We start from the raw sequence: 15,233 nt of genomic DNA on the forward strand, positions 1-15,233 counted from the left end.
CTGTGTTCTAAATTCACTTCATACCCAATGTGCTTGGGTTTCCATGGCACAGAATTAACAATGCAATTCCATTGTGTGCAATTTTCAATGAAAGAGGTGGTGGTTATTTTTTAGCAATAAGCGCCAAGTTGAGCTGAATATTTTGATTTTACTTTGGTGTGATCTTACCTTCTAAAAGGAATTTATCCCTGAAAATTCTACAATCGGCTACAATCAATACTTAAAGTTTGCAAAACTCTTCAGAAAACATTTTCCGTGCATGTCAGTCAAATATCAACTGTCATCAGTCCTGTAACCAGCAGACGACATCAGAGTCCAGAAGAAGAACACAATGCAGGTTTGCATCAAACACCTGCTCTAACACTCAGCCAACTACAGAGCACTCAGAAAATAGGAAAAAGAAACAGTCGTGAAACAAGAGACCCAACACTCATCCAAGATTTAAAGAAAGCAGGATGGGGTGAAAGGAGGACAGGAAAGATCTGAAAATAAAAAGTAGAGGAAATCCAGTATTTAGTCATGCAGGCCCTCATAACGGTTTATGCTGTCAAGAATGATAGAATCAAGTTTGTTTGTCACTAGCATCCCTCTCTCTTTCGGTAATACTTTCAATGCAGCTTCTTGGCAGGTCCACATTTATGTGATATAAAACAGAGACATAAATGATAAAGGCAGTAATTTGAGTGGCCTGACCCCCATATCTCAAAACAACCAGATACACTGACTGCTTTTAAAAGAGCTAATGTTATCTTTGGTAAAGATATATTGTTATTGTGCATTCCTGTTTGGTTTGTGAAAAGATCTCTTTTCTTCACTGTGTATTCAGGGTTTAGATTGAAGACTGAAAACATCCTAATTGTAAAACAGAACATGAACTTAGGGAGCTCTTACTTGGAAAAGCTTAAATAATAAAAAGAAATTAAAAAATTGCGGTATGTGTGCGTGCTCAGTGGGACAAGATTTTTTTTTAATCCAAAAACAAAAGATGGTATGCTGGAAGAGAATCAAAGATCTCACAGCTGTAGGACGTCAAGCACAGCAGGACTTATAAGGCCCATAAACATCACCTTCCGTAAACTACGTCCCTCCCCTTGGCACACCAAATTTGCTAAGAAACTATGGACAATGGCAGATGCAAGTGTCTTGGCAGATTTCAAATCGGCTGATGTTGATCTAAATAACAATGATGATACGCAGAGTGCGTTGATGCAACTGTATCAAACCGCATATTGTGTGCTATCATTGTTGTTGAATAATTTGTGAGGACCTAAAGGCAGACAAGCTGCAGAGAAGAACATTATTGGAGGATTATTCCCATTAGCAAGTGTTTATTTTTGTGGTTTGCCAGTTCCAGAAATAACTATTAAACATCACAGCAAGAGGATTTCCTTCCTATTATGGGCTGTCTTCACCAGAGTTGTTAACACAAGACTGCAGACTTCACAGACTTCAACAGTAACAGTAGAGAATAATCTTCAAATGTGCACCAGCTGAATGTGAAATCAGTTGCTCAAATGACTGTTGAAACAGCACTTATAGACCTATTCGTAAGCAGGTGACCAGATAACAGTTCTGAGACACAGCTTACACCTAAAACTAAACCTATAGACTCAAAAGGTAGAATTTGTCCCCTGTGATTCAGTCCTAAATTGAATGGGAAAAAAACATGTTATATGGTCATTGGAAAAACACAGATGTTCTTCAGCATGCCAAGCAAATAAACAAAATAAAATAAACAACTTGTGAGGATGCTACAGTAGCGATAAGAGATACAACAATAGATAGATAGATAGATAGATAGATAGATAGATAGATAGATAGATAGATAGATAGATAGATAGATAGATAGATAGATAGATAGATAGATAGATAGATAGATAGATAGATAGATAGATAGATTATTTCAAAGAAAAATAACTGAAGAACCACCGCGGAGATATAAAAAATATTCACGCACAGTCACAATTCTATCACAATTTTATCTTCAATTAGGTAATTATTGTATGTTTAAAAAGCCACTTTAAAAGGCATGTGTACATAACATAAGAACACTGACAGCTCTCACCAAAACGCTACTGTTATCACCATGGCTGAAATCTGGAAACAAACAAGTATGGAAGCAAATAAGAGACATAACTATTTGAAATTTAACAGCCACTGAATACTTCGTCTTGAAATATTTTATTTTGAAAAACGTTTATCTGAATTTATTTGCTCTGAATTCACCCCTTTGAAATTATTTTACTTTGGAAACCATGTATCTGAATTTATTTGTTTCGAATTTACCTCTGAAATTTAAATATGAAAATTCTTGATTTCCATTTTAAAAACCTGAATTTTTATGAATATTTTTCAATGCTCACAAATTCAGATACAAAAAAAATCAACTTACAGAATTTTAGATAAAATAGATTCAGATCTAAAATTCGACTGCTCAAATTCAGATCGAAAAATTCGACTGCTCAAATTCAGATCGAAAAATTCAAGTTAAATTATTCACATGGTAACATCCGGGCTACCCAGGATAGGTGGAGCCTGTATGCAATTGAACCTTAGCTAAGCTCCGCCCTCCCTAGTTATTGTTGCTACGCCTTTCAAGCTTTCGCGCCTGGCACGTCTATTACAGTGTGTATGCTGCGCTGTCAGGCATTCCCAATGAGATAATTAGTATTTTTTGGCGAACATGTGAAATATCTGAGAGAGCAAGACAAGGGGAACTGCAGTATGCATTCGAGGGATATATCCACGACATAATATGCAACCGATTAGAGAATAATTTCATAAAAATTTAAGCTAAAAGCCTACAGTCCCAGCGCAAGCAGCAGCGCCTCATACGCTTACCATTCAAATGGGAAACACACAAATTGAGGAACAGCTATCTTCGTGCACAGCAGGGTAAGTGAAATGTGAAAATAATCTATTAATTATAAATCAAACAGTTTATCCATAAATCTTGTGGAATAACACAAACACCGGGAGAGCCGCAATCGGATTGGGTTAAAGTTACTCAGTCAGGGGTAGTAGGTCGTAGATTAACAAAATCCTGAAATATATTTTAAAGTAGGTCAGTGAGCCTCCGTCTTGTCTTTAATCGTCTTATTTTACTTTAAAATATATGCAGTATGAACAAAAAACCGTCATTATCTCCAAGCAATAGGTGTTTTTGTTAATCCTGTGGACATGTAGTTGTAAATGGGGTCTCCCACACTGCTGGATCCACGCACATCATTTCTCCCCTTGGCTTTTAGATTTTCGGGAAGGAAAAAATTTCCAAACTTTTAGGATACCGGGTATCAGATTTGCACAATCCATACGCACAACACTTCGGCATTAGCCTAGAATTCTAGACGCACCCTAGCGGCAGCAAAAATTATTTTGCAGCAAAGTGTGGTCTAGTAACTCTCCGTTGGCATTCGAGCTGGAAAAACCAAACTCTGGTCAGGCCAATCACATCGTGTTAGGGATGCACCGATACCACTTTTTAAGGGTCGAGTATGAGTACTGATATTTTTTTCCTGGTACTCGCCGATACCGATACCGATGCCTGTTGTACTGGGGGGCGGTTCTCGTTTTATGTGGCAATTTTCTAAGAACAACACAATGAGACTAATGAACATATCAGCATCTTTATTTTCAACAACTTAAATAAACTTAAAAAAATAAATCATTCTTATTGTGCTTATCACAAATTTTAAAAGCCCAAATTTCACTGTGTCCAATAACCTCCAAAGGGCAAAACCAAGGAAATAATGAATGTAATTTTTACCTGCCTGTCACAAAGTTGTCAAAGTGCTCAAGAAATCACAGACAAGACAATCAAATTTGTCATAAAGTGCCAAAGAAATCACAGAACAAATGTTTAACATAACACTGAGTAACAATGTAATCACAGCCGAAAGTGTAAAGTGAAATATTAGAGTGTACTATTAAATCTAGCAACACTATAACTGCAGGAAGGGTGTTCATAAGAATTAAGAAATATAAGCTAAGGATATACGTGAGGTATCGGTCTTTGGTATCGGGGTATTTTTACGACTACGAGTACAAGTACATGAGCTTGGTATCGGGCCCGATACCGATACTGGTATCGGTATCGGTGCATCCCTACATCGTGTAAAGAGTTGGTGGGCGGGCTTAACATAATGATGGCAGAGTTGTGACGGTTCCGCGTGATTTCCATAGGTGAACTGCTACTTGAAAACAAAGATGATGCTGCTGGCGAACAGCGACCTTTCGAATCGGCTTTGGCCGCGACTCTGGATGACTTAGAGTTAAGAGAACGTCACTTAAGTCATTCTTAAAAAAGAAGATGTGTTTGGAGTTTTTACAACCGGATACGCAAAAGTTTAACATTAGGCCTATCAACTAGCTCCGCTGGTGGAAAAACGCATGGGACTCACTCAGCCATTGCCTTTTGTTGCTCTGGTTGGTTGTAGCGCTGTCCTATTGCGTGCAGAGGGAATCTAAAAAACAACCGTTTATCCCGCCCCTCGGATTGAGATATGCCAATTGTGAGTTCCCAGACCTAACATCTTCATGTAGGTCTGGCTTGCCAGGCTACTTCGGCATGTTTCCCTCACTCGAAAGCTTGCCAGACCTCCCGCGCCTAGTTACGGTTGCTAAGACACGACTGACCAGTGGCGGTTTTCGGGCGGGGCTAAGCGAAGGGTCAATTGCTTACAGGCTCAACCTACCCTGGGTAGCCCGGATGTTACCATGTGAATATATTTAACTTGAATTTTTCGATCTGAATTTGAGCAGTCGAATTTGAGATCTGAATCTCTTTTATCTGAAATTCTGTAAGTTGATTTTTTTTTTTTGTATCTGAATTTGTGAGCATTGAAAAATATTCATCGAAATTCAGGTTTTTAAAATGGAAATCAAGAATTTTCATATTTAAATTTCAGAGGTAAAATCGAAACAAATAGATTCAGATACATGGTTTCCAAAGTAAAATAATTTCAAAGGGGTGAATTCAGAGCAAATAAATTCAGATAAACGTTTTTCAAAATAAAATATTTCAAAACGAAGTATTCAGTGGCTGTTAAATTTCAAATAGGTGTGTCTCTTATTTGCTTCCATAAACAAGACTCAAATGCAGTTATTCAGTGCTTAAAACTGAAATCACTACTTTTTTCACTACTTAAAAAAAACAGATTTACCAGGTTTTTTTTTTTTTTTTTAAACTCACACTGATGTAAGCTCTGTGTGGTTTGAGTTAAATGTTTTACCCACAGTAATGTGCCTTGCGTTATCTTACAAACTATCTGTTCTGGTCTATTTAGCGACAATGCCACTATCTGAAACATGATCGTGTAGACAACTCCCACTGCCTCTCTCTTTCTCTTCTCTATCTCTTGGGTTGTGATATCACTCCACGAGCATGCCAGCTCTAGTCAAGAACTCAGTCTTGTGTAAATCGTGCCTTTCATAAAAAAAAAAATTCTCATCTCATTTTTGCCCAAAACAGCATTCTTGCGAGCTCACGCTACTGTTGCCCTTCATCATATCTTATGATTCTCTCATTAAGAAAAGAAAAATATGCTGCTAAGATGTGTTTTATTGAAAGGGTGGCAGCCTCATTAATGATTCCTTTCTACAGTAAAATCAACTGTAGCAACTATTTTGTTGTAGCCTAAATGTAAATTGTTGCAGACCCCCTGCTGAAAAAAAGAGAATAAACTTAAGGCAGCCTGATCTAGATAGATAGATAGATAGATAGATAGATAGATAGATAGATAGATAGATAGATAGATAGATAGATGGTCTTCATGCATGGTCTTGCAGCCCCGTTAAGTCAAACACTCTACGTCCTATAAATACGACACCATCAGTTACGCGTGTAACTGTATGCTCAGCGCGCGCGAGAGACACACACCAGCCGCCGCTCGCGCAGCCAAACGCGCGCCGTAACCGGAGAAGCCCTTCTCATCATCTCTACGATTAACGCCAGTGACCACGGTGACACCAAGCTCTCCTCTTTCCACCGAATCAAACATTTGCTTTGCAATGAGTGTTTAATGCGCATGCTGCCAGTTGGTGTTGGTAAGACCACGCATGTTTCACTTGATCGTCTTGGCCATCTGCTGTAAATTCATGGAACATGGTAGCTGGTTTCTAACTGGTCTAAACTGGTCGTTAGCCAGCGCAAGGTAATAGATCACGTTGGACCATCAATAAACAAGCTTCGAGCTGGTTATATAGCCTAATCTTAATCTGGTAAAGTTTATAGCTTAGCATACCTAAATATCTAATAACCATTTAAACCAGCGATATTTTCACATATAGCCAACCATCTTAAGGTGGATAAAATGCAAAATCAATATATTGCATAGAGAAAAACCCTTAACATAACCTGGCACATAGCCTACGTATGATCTGATACTCATCACATGTCATGTTACAAGCCTATCATGTGTTTTCAATTACAATATGAACACCTTTATGCCTCCTTTAAAATATTCAACCTTTTTTGACACCCTTGAATTTAATTAGGCTACTGAAGAAAATTCAAGTTTAACAGTCTATATAAAGTATTACAATATACATCATCATATAGCCTATATAGAAAGTGATCGCAAAAAAAAATTTGTTTTGTTGAGTTCGTATCGGTAAACACCTACCGGCCAAGCGAATTGAAAGGGGATGATAACGGTCCCGAGGTCATTGGCCTTGTTTGGGTTTCCATTGAATCCTTTCAACTGAAATGTATTCCCTCCGACCACGCTCGAGCGTCCAGTACCGTACGTACATAAGCCAGATGTGGTGACCTCCACCTGGTATTCCTTTAGACACACTCTCAAGTACGTGTCACATTCGTCCCGGTCGCACAGACCGTCTAGTGCGCTCCGCGCGCCGTCACAGCAGTTTCCATTCGCGAGCTCACCCATTTCATTCTCCACGCTGATCAACTGGAGCTCTAAATAACCCGACGACTGGCACACCTAAAAATAACATAAACAGTAGTTCAAATATGAATTACAAGCATTATTGCACAGAATAGCCTAATTTGTCTTGTTCCTAATAATAAAATAGCACATGCACAAAATAATATAGCGGATAGCTATAGTAGGATAGTGCATTGACTCTTATTTTTTTGGTTAAGAAATTATTTTATGGTTCTACCTATTGCAGAAATACCAATGCACTCGCAGCAAACGCCAATAAAGTCTCGTGCAATAATGAAATGTGCACTTTAAACCCTTTACCCTATTATTAATGTAGCCTATGCATGCTTAAAGTTTAAAAGTCGGCGGCGCATTAGCTACAGTGTACGCGGACTTGTTTTAAAACGCTTTAAACTTTGAGAATCACATGATTCCACTGACTAAGGATAATTATATTAGGACAAGAATCCCAAAATCTAATTTGACAAAAATGTATGAGTTTCAGTTCAATGTAAAGCGGCTGTTTTAATCTATGGACTTTACAGACAATAAAACAAATTATTGGACTTAAAAAGGCTTAAGGAAATTTAACTCACCTCAGTCCAAAACGTCAAAATTAGTAACACTATTGAGAAACAAGCTCCAAAATAGTTATGCATGACTCCTATGAAGTTAATACGACATGGTTAAAAAAACAAAACCAATATATGCATCGGCCACAAAAATCCAGCCATACAAAGTGATTCGTTTCTCCGCAAGACCTCCAGAAGATGAGATGAAAGTCACACACATACATCCACTTAGTTCTCCAGCGCGCTGCTCTCACTATATCAGTTAACTACTAGACGTCTGAACGGACTTGACTGACAGTTCAATAAACCATTCGCAAGTCATCATCTGTAATAGAACGTCTGCGGTAGCCAATCGCATAGTCAGAGGGCGGGGCCTCCCTTAAATTATAGATCTGACAGGATTATTGACTTAGTTTGGAGAGTAAAAGAAAAAAGATGTTGAGATTGCAAAGATTTTTCAAACAAGTACTGTTATCATTTAATCAATTTAAATCTTTCACAAAATAAATAAGTTTCCATTCTATAATATTTGACAATTGAATGGTTAGGCTATATAATTACTGGCAAAAGTGTGGTGACATTTTGCAAATTAAGCAGTCAGCAATTTTTTTTAAAGATTTTTTTTTTTTTTAATTTTCTCTGCTTGCATTCTTTCACAATCCAAATTGACATTCATGTCAAACGCGCAGTTGAATGTTTGTGGGAAACAGATACTGAGCGCCCTCTAGTGATCGATTACTGACTAATTATATTATACCGGTTGCCCTCTAAAAAAATAAAAATAAAATTTTATTTAAAATTAAATTCACCCTTTGACCTCATGTAGTCCTGGCTTCTTCTTTTTTTGTAAGTTATAGGATATAGTTTTTCCCTCTCAAAAAGGATAGGCCTACATGTTGAAAAACATCTTGCGAGGATATTTGAAGTAATAATCACAATTTGAAAGGGTTGTTAAACAGCCAAATCATGTTTTTGTGTGTGCGTGAGGTTCACCAATAGGCCTAAATATGTCTGTTTGTTTGTGTACAACATTCAGTACTTGCATTTCACTCTGATATCTCTTTATTATTTTGTGTGCCTGATAAAAGGCACAAAAGATTTAAAAATGTTTTGGTCAAAGGCTTCCCACCCCTCAGCTTTGATGCCAGACCTGAACTTTTGCTCTTAGTCTGTTAGTAATAGACTAAACGAGATGATATCACAAATTTACAGTATGGTTTTGTCACATCCTGCTATTTGTTCATCTTTCTCTGTCTCTCTCTTTAGGAAATGGGTGACGTTGTAGTCCTAATCTTGCCGTCAGACTCCATCCTGCGTTCTTCTACTGCCAGTCCATAGCCAGAGTAAAGGAATAAAGAAAGGAAGTCAGCCCGAGAGCTACATGCAGAGGAATTAGATGTGAACAATGCTCGCTGCACTCTGAGGATGTGACACACTGCAGCTCTGATAGAAAGAAAGGCACCTGCGTTCTGTTAAGTTCACAGAACATGTACAGATTTGGGAAGGGGGTGGGAAACTGAAATAGTTCAGTTTTCCAGTGGATGCACATGGAATGATATCTACACAGGGTTCTGAGTGTATGACTAATTGAAAGAGTTGTTGTTGTATTCCTTGTCAATGTTGCTCTGAAGTTTGGCCTGCGGTCAAAAGGTTGTAGTTTTGATACAGTGTTGTTGATTGATTTGTTTGGTTGCTGGATGAGATAAAAGATTAAAGCTTTGTCTGTTGATATAAGAGATTACCTCACATGCAAAATCACATTCGTACATGCAGTGGCCCTAAATATTATTTTAAGCATGTCTTAAGTGGCCAAATATGTACCGGACACCATATGCATTTAGTCTATCTGCATCTTGTTCTCTCTGCTTCCTCTTGAAGATGCAAAGAGAAACAGAAGTGCTGAAGAGTTAGCGAGCAGGTGTGTCATTGGGAGGTGTGAAATTCTGTCTCAGGTTTATAAATGTCAGTGATGGAGTGTGAGAGTGCTTAACCTCTGGCCTCAAGGCAGACTTCTATTACAGCTAATGCAGATTCCCTCAGTGTTTGCACTCTAAACCTCTTTTATGGTCACTGAAGGGGTGCGACATGCCAATGGGCTGACCTGAATATGTCATCTTCAGAAGAGGCATCTTACAGCTCACCTCAGGTTGCCCTGTTCTGATTGATCATTTTGTTTACTCTTTAGGTTTACATTTTCTTTTAAATCATATGAATGAAGATTTCATTTCGGCACCAAAAAAAACCTATTAAATGGCCTGCAGTGTAGTGTACAGACTGTATGCACTCCAGCATGTTATGCTAGGTTTGTCCTTTTTGGAGCTTGACAGCCCCTGGTCCCCATTTGTTTTTAATGAATGGAGGTTTGTTCAACATTTTATGTTCCACTGAAGACAGAAAGTCAAAACATCCTTTTAAAAATGAGTTGAAGCATCATTATGGAAGTATCATTGAAATATATCCGTATAGGATTTCAGAGATACAAAACAATCCACTTCTAAACTTTGATACATCTTGTTAACATATTAACCAAATTTCATGGTGATGGTTATTTCTGCGACTATAGTGGCACCTAATTGTTAAGACAAACAGTTTCCACCCCAAACTTAGTTCAGTAGTTGAGCCAGTGTTATGTCTGCCTTATCAGGGCGCTCAGACTGCAATTCCATTTAGTGCCGCTAGTGACAAAAAAAACGACACCTTCAATTTAAAAAAATTTAAACGATTCCTGAACGTAGAACTGAAAGTTGTTTATTTTTTCAAAAGATCCAGCCTGAGACTGTAAACCGCTGGTAATTAGACAGCTATGTGACCCCACCACATAGGCCAGTTTTTGAAGCCCAGCTGTGGTTTTGATCCAGGCTTCTGGGAATAGATGCCAGGCAACGTTTAGGTCTGCGGCCCACGAGGGTTAACCTCAAGCGGGTATGTGCGTGCCTAGCAGTGGGTGGGTAGTAAAGGATGGAGCTGTTATCAGCTCAGTCAGCTGTGCCAATCATTCATTGCATTAGACTGCTGTAAGAGAGGGAGGGGTACAAACACATATACACACGCACACACAATGAGACATTGTGTTGCTTTTATACAGTGCTGAATAGAAGGAGATAGGCAGGGCTGGTTGAGCATGGATTATGTGTTTCTCAGAGAAATCCCTAAGGACACCTTGTGTGAAACTCTGACCTTTACACATGAGAATATTCTCTACTGTATGTTTTTGAGGGGTGGGGGTACATACAACATACTCAAATCTGACTGGGACTTTTCACTGTTTTTATCACTCCACCTGTCACTGTTTGTGAGTTTAAGACAGACTGTGCATTAGTGGTGGAACTTTTACAGCAAGCAGGGGTCCAGGGCCCACTAGGGGACCTCAGCAAGAGGGCCACAGGATGAGATAGAATGAGATAGAATTTAAGAAACTTTAATCTAAATTAAATTAAAATAAAAAAAACTATTTTCCCCCTCAATTAAAGTATTTTTTTATTATTATTATTAAAGATCGTGCAGTTCTTAAAACTTCTGAAATCAAAAAAGTAATCATGGTATATCAATACTTCCAGTTTCTGTAAATGAGAAGTCTTCAAATATGGTGTTTTACACAACAGGGTGCAAAAAAAGGGTAAGAGTATTTTACAATGGCATTCTGTAGGTTAAATCGTTACGCCAGTAGGCTAGGTGACCACAAAATACTTTTTTAAGGTCTTTATAAGTGAGTGATTGCATAATTTATTCAAACAAATCAAAACACGGATTTTTTCAGGAACGCCACTATTCGACGGTGTTCGACGAAGACACGACGGCTAATTTTGCTTGGTCTTTGTTTGAAACTCATTTATCAAATTAGACAAAGATGACTATATGTTTTTTAAAATGTATGCAATTTCGTATGAATTAGTACAATGTGATTTATATGGAAACAAATTATTTTTAGAAAAAAAGATGAAGCATGAAAGTCCACCCCTAAACCTAACCATCAATGGGGTGTAAGCAGTTTTTACGAAAAAATATGAATGAGATTGTACAAAATTAGCCGCCAATTTGCCAAAATGTAAAATAGGTAAGAATTGCCATGAGTGTGTTGCAATATCACACTCACAATCATATTGTTGGTACAAATATCATTTTAGCTAATAAAGATTAGCCTTTAGTTATTTATTTTTAAATTATTCTTTAATAAAATAAAGATGTATCCTGCATATTTTAAGGATATTTTATGTACAGAAATTAGTTCCTCTTCAGCCTTGCTGTGTATTTAAAGGCTACGTACTTTCACTTGTTACCTGGTGTTTAAACATGTTTTCCTCTCTTGTTAAGACTTGTTAAGATTTTTTAATGACTTCTTTTGCACTCCTCCAAGTTCTCGTGTTTTTTCAAGGGTAGGAACAAAGCAACTGTTCTTGGGGAGGGAAAGATCCTGTGCAATTGTGTTTTACACAGAGGTATTTTTTCTGTATGAGGTAACATTTCCTACAATAGTGAGAGAATGAGAGAAAAAAGTGAGGAGAACAGGGTCGAGAGACTTCATTGTTGAGAAATCTGTCAAAGGTACTGCATGATGCAGGGGATTCGAGGGGAATTCCACAGACATTCCAGTCTGTCCCAAGCACTTCACAGCTCAGTTTAGCAGCACAGGAAAAACACACATCATGACTCAAGGTCATATCACTCTCCCTCTTCCATGGTAAATCTACCTGTACAATCCCATTCCAAATCACATTCCAAGTTTCTGCATGAAGGATACAAATTCCTGAACCTTGACACGATATTGGAGGGAAAACCTTTATATGTGGGGCAATAATCCTTTCATTTGCAGGATTCTGGTATTAGTTTTCCAAGAAACGGAGACAGAAAGCATTAAAGAGGAGGATAGTCTGGCCTCTACATGTCAAGGAGACTACAAAGTGCACACTCACATTTGTCCCTATGCCAAAATAATGCCTGGGCAGATCTTATCAATCAAAGCAGAACTGAACTCTCAAACAAGAGAAGATGAGAATGGCTCTTATCTTTGTTTACTGTAAGCACAGAACACTCCAGAGTTCTCCGAGGGCTCCGCGTTCTGGATTCGGTTCTAAATGGAGTCAACTTTGTTGACAGTTAAGAGTTTAAAGAGCCTGGTCTGTTTGTCTTTGACGCCTCAGTACTTTGGCGCTGCTCAGATTCACGGTGGTTGGTATTTCAGAAGCTCCCTGGAGGATAAACACGTTGGTCTGTGATTGATCATTTTCCAATTGTTCTCATATGAACTGATAATGCGCCAACTTAGTGGTGTCATGCCAAAAGAGCGTTGTGATGTCATGATCGAAATAACCCGCTACCTTGAAAGAATCTGTGTTCTGTGGTTCCAAATTTGTTGCAGAAGTTAGGGGAGGTTTCATCTTTTTTTCTCCCTGTGCACCAATCGTGGCCCATAAAGAAATGTTTTACTGAATCTGCCGTGGAATAACTTTTTAAAGCTCAGACCTGAAGCCTGGTGAACAGTGTGAATCTGGCCTTATCGCCCAACATCAACGCTTAAGCTCCCTACATGCTCTTGTGTCTAAATGGTAGCAAAACCCACAGCTGTGTTCCGACTTGCAGCGAAAAGTCTTCCCAGAAGTGAGGAAGCTTTTATAGCAGAAAAATTATGGTTTTGAAAGAAAATATTCAGCAAGCATGTATGGGTGTGGTGTCAGGAGTCTACATACTTATACTGGAAAACACATTGATGTTTTGATATAAATATTGTACATGCATCATTCAGTCAGAATATATAGCACGTGCCTTACTTTATCACACAGTTTAATACAGCCAGATAAAAACACTTAATAACTATTGCTGTTTAAAATTAGGTAATTTTTGCTACATCTCCTGTTCTATTTTTCTATTGTATTGCATTCTATTTATGAAAAAACAGTGGGTAACTAGTTTTGTTTTATGACCCAAATTTTCCTATGGACATCTATTCAAAATGTAAACATAAATGTTTTTAAATAAAACATTGAAACATTTAAATAGAATATTGAAATTTATATTACCATGAACTTTACTTTAAAAAAAATTCACTCAGAAATCACTAGTAAATTTCACAAATAATTACAACAAAACAAATTTGACAAATTTTGAAGTAGAAGAACTGAAATAGTATTTTCTACTACTAGTAAAACATACACCGAAAAATCATGTTTTACTGTGTACATTGGGCAAAAAATATGCAAAACATAGGCTGAATGGAAATATTGTCAGTTCTATAAATATATAAATGCATTTTATGTACCAGGTTGAACAAACCTTGGGCCAAATAGTGTTTTATCAAGTAATAGATTATTTTGGTCAAAATACTTTATTGTTTGACTGACCGCAGATTTGTTAAAGTAAACACCAATTTAGAAAATGTTTTCTGTGATAAGCCTTATTTTGCCATCTTAACCATACATGATTAGATGCTTAGTGTAATTTTATTATTTTTTGCATGTATCATTTTTCCCCTCTGCTGACAGTAACCACCAGTTGAGAACCACTGATATAAACCAATATGTTTTTTATGACTGTCCAGGGCTTTCTCAGATCTGCACTCTGCAGGGATCATTTGCTGTTCTTTTACTGTAGGTAGATAGATGACAAGCCCACAAACCGGACAGGTTGATGACGGTGATTCAACCTTTACCTGAGCATTACAGCTCTTACACTGCTAGACATTATGTCTCCACATGGCATCAAAGATACACACACACACACACACACACACACACACACACACACACACACACACACACACACACACACACACACACACACACACACACACACACACACACACACACACACACACACACACACACACACACACACACTCACAACCTATACATCCATTGAACTACAGTATCATTCATTAAAGCCTCACAATAACAGACACAGCGTCTCTCTGTGCTTAGAGAGATCTGTGAGGGTGGGTATTGCAATAATAGGGCAGCTGTTTTGACTTTAGAATTTGTGTGTGTGTCTGCACGTCTGGATATGGATTAACTTAATAGTGTGTGTGAACTGAGAAGTGTCTTTTAAGTAGGATTTTAAATGTCTGGCTCCAAAACGCAGTATTACGGTCAGTCTTTTACACAGAAGTCAATTATTACCTGACCACATAATAATGTAGCGTTACGATGTAAATCACTGTCTGTACGATAAATAATTTCATGATTTCATGATCACAAATGTGTCACATTGCATGGTCTCAGAGAAAACAGAAAATGTTTCATATGATGTATATCCAACACAAATATAACTGCAAAACAATATTTTATTTATCTATAATAATAAATGTAAATCCACCCCTTCACTATTTTTAGCATCATTTACTAGAGGAACACAAACAAAAGCTTTCAAGACCACAGTCTGTGAATGTAAAACAACAATAAATTGCAATAAGGTCACATGTACCTATTCAAATTGGTTTGCTTATTTTACAATCAGTCTGAAAGTTTTGCTGTTGCCTGGAGCCCTATCTCAGAAGTGTACGGCAATATCCTTCATCACAACTTGAGGGAGCACAGAATTCATTTTTGAATAATTATTATTATTATTTTTAAAAAGCAGGCGATAATGGAATCATTTTTTGCCAAACAAGACTTCATCTTCAACTTTAGCCTTTAAAGGTATGGTAGGCAATTTTGGAGAGGTTAGCAGGTGTTGTGCCACACATAGGCTAATACATTCCTCAAACAACATGATCCACGTAATGAAGAAGGGTCCCTTTGAAGCTCTTTTGACAATATCAGCCAAAGCTGTTAGGAATAAATCA

The 15,233-nt window shown here is 37.7% G+C and overlaps 1 protein-coding gene across 4 annotated transcripts in view; it reads right to left on the minus strand.

The window, feature by feature from the left end:
* Positions 1 to 7,742, minus strand: part of jag2a (jagged canonical Notch ligand 2a) — a 48,903-nt gene extending 41,161 nt beyond the window's left edge. For 2 of the 4 annotated variants that reach the window (XM_077236615.1, XM_077236613.1), the window contains exons 1-2: positions 7,484 to 7,697; positions 6,624 to 6,944 (exon numbers count right to left, since the gene is read on the minus strand). In XM_077236615.1, coding sequence (XP_077092730.1) covers positions 6,624 to 6,944; positions 7,484 to 7,546 — 384 coding nt within the window. In that variant the 5' untranslated portion in view covers positions 7,547 to 7,697. Of the gene's footprint in view, positions 1 to 6,623; positions 6,945 to 7,483 lie in introns of all 4 variants that reach the window. The other 2 variants (XM_077236616.1, XM_077236614.1) reach the window with 2 other exon arrangements.
* Positions 7,743 to 15,233: the final 7,491 nt, after the last annotated feature.

The sequence above is a fragment of the Siphateles boraxobius genome, unplaced genomic scaffold, assembly GCF_051911475.1.
Source record: "Siphateles boraxobius isolate OS27281-9 unplaced genomic scaffold, OSU_SipBor_1 20, whole genome shotgun sequence".
Taxonomy (NCBI): Eukaryota; Metazoa; Chordata; class Actinopteri; order Cypriniformes; family Leuciscidae; genus Siphateles; species Siphateles boraxobius.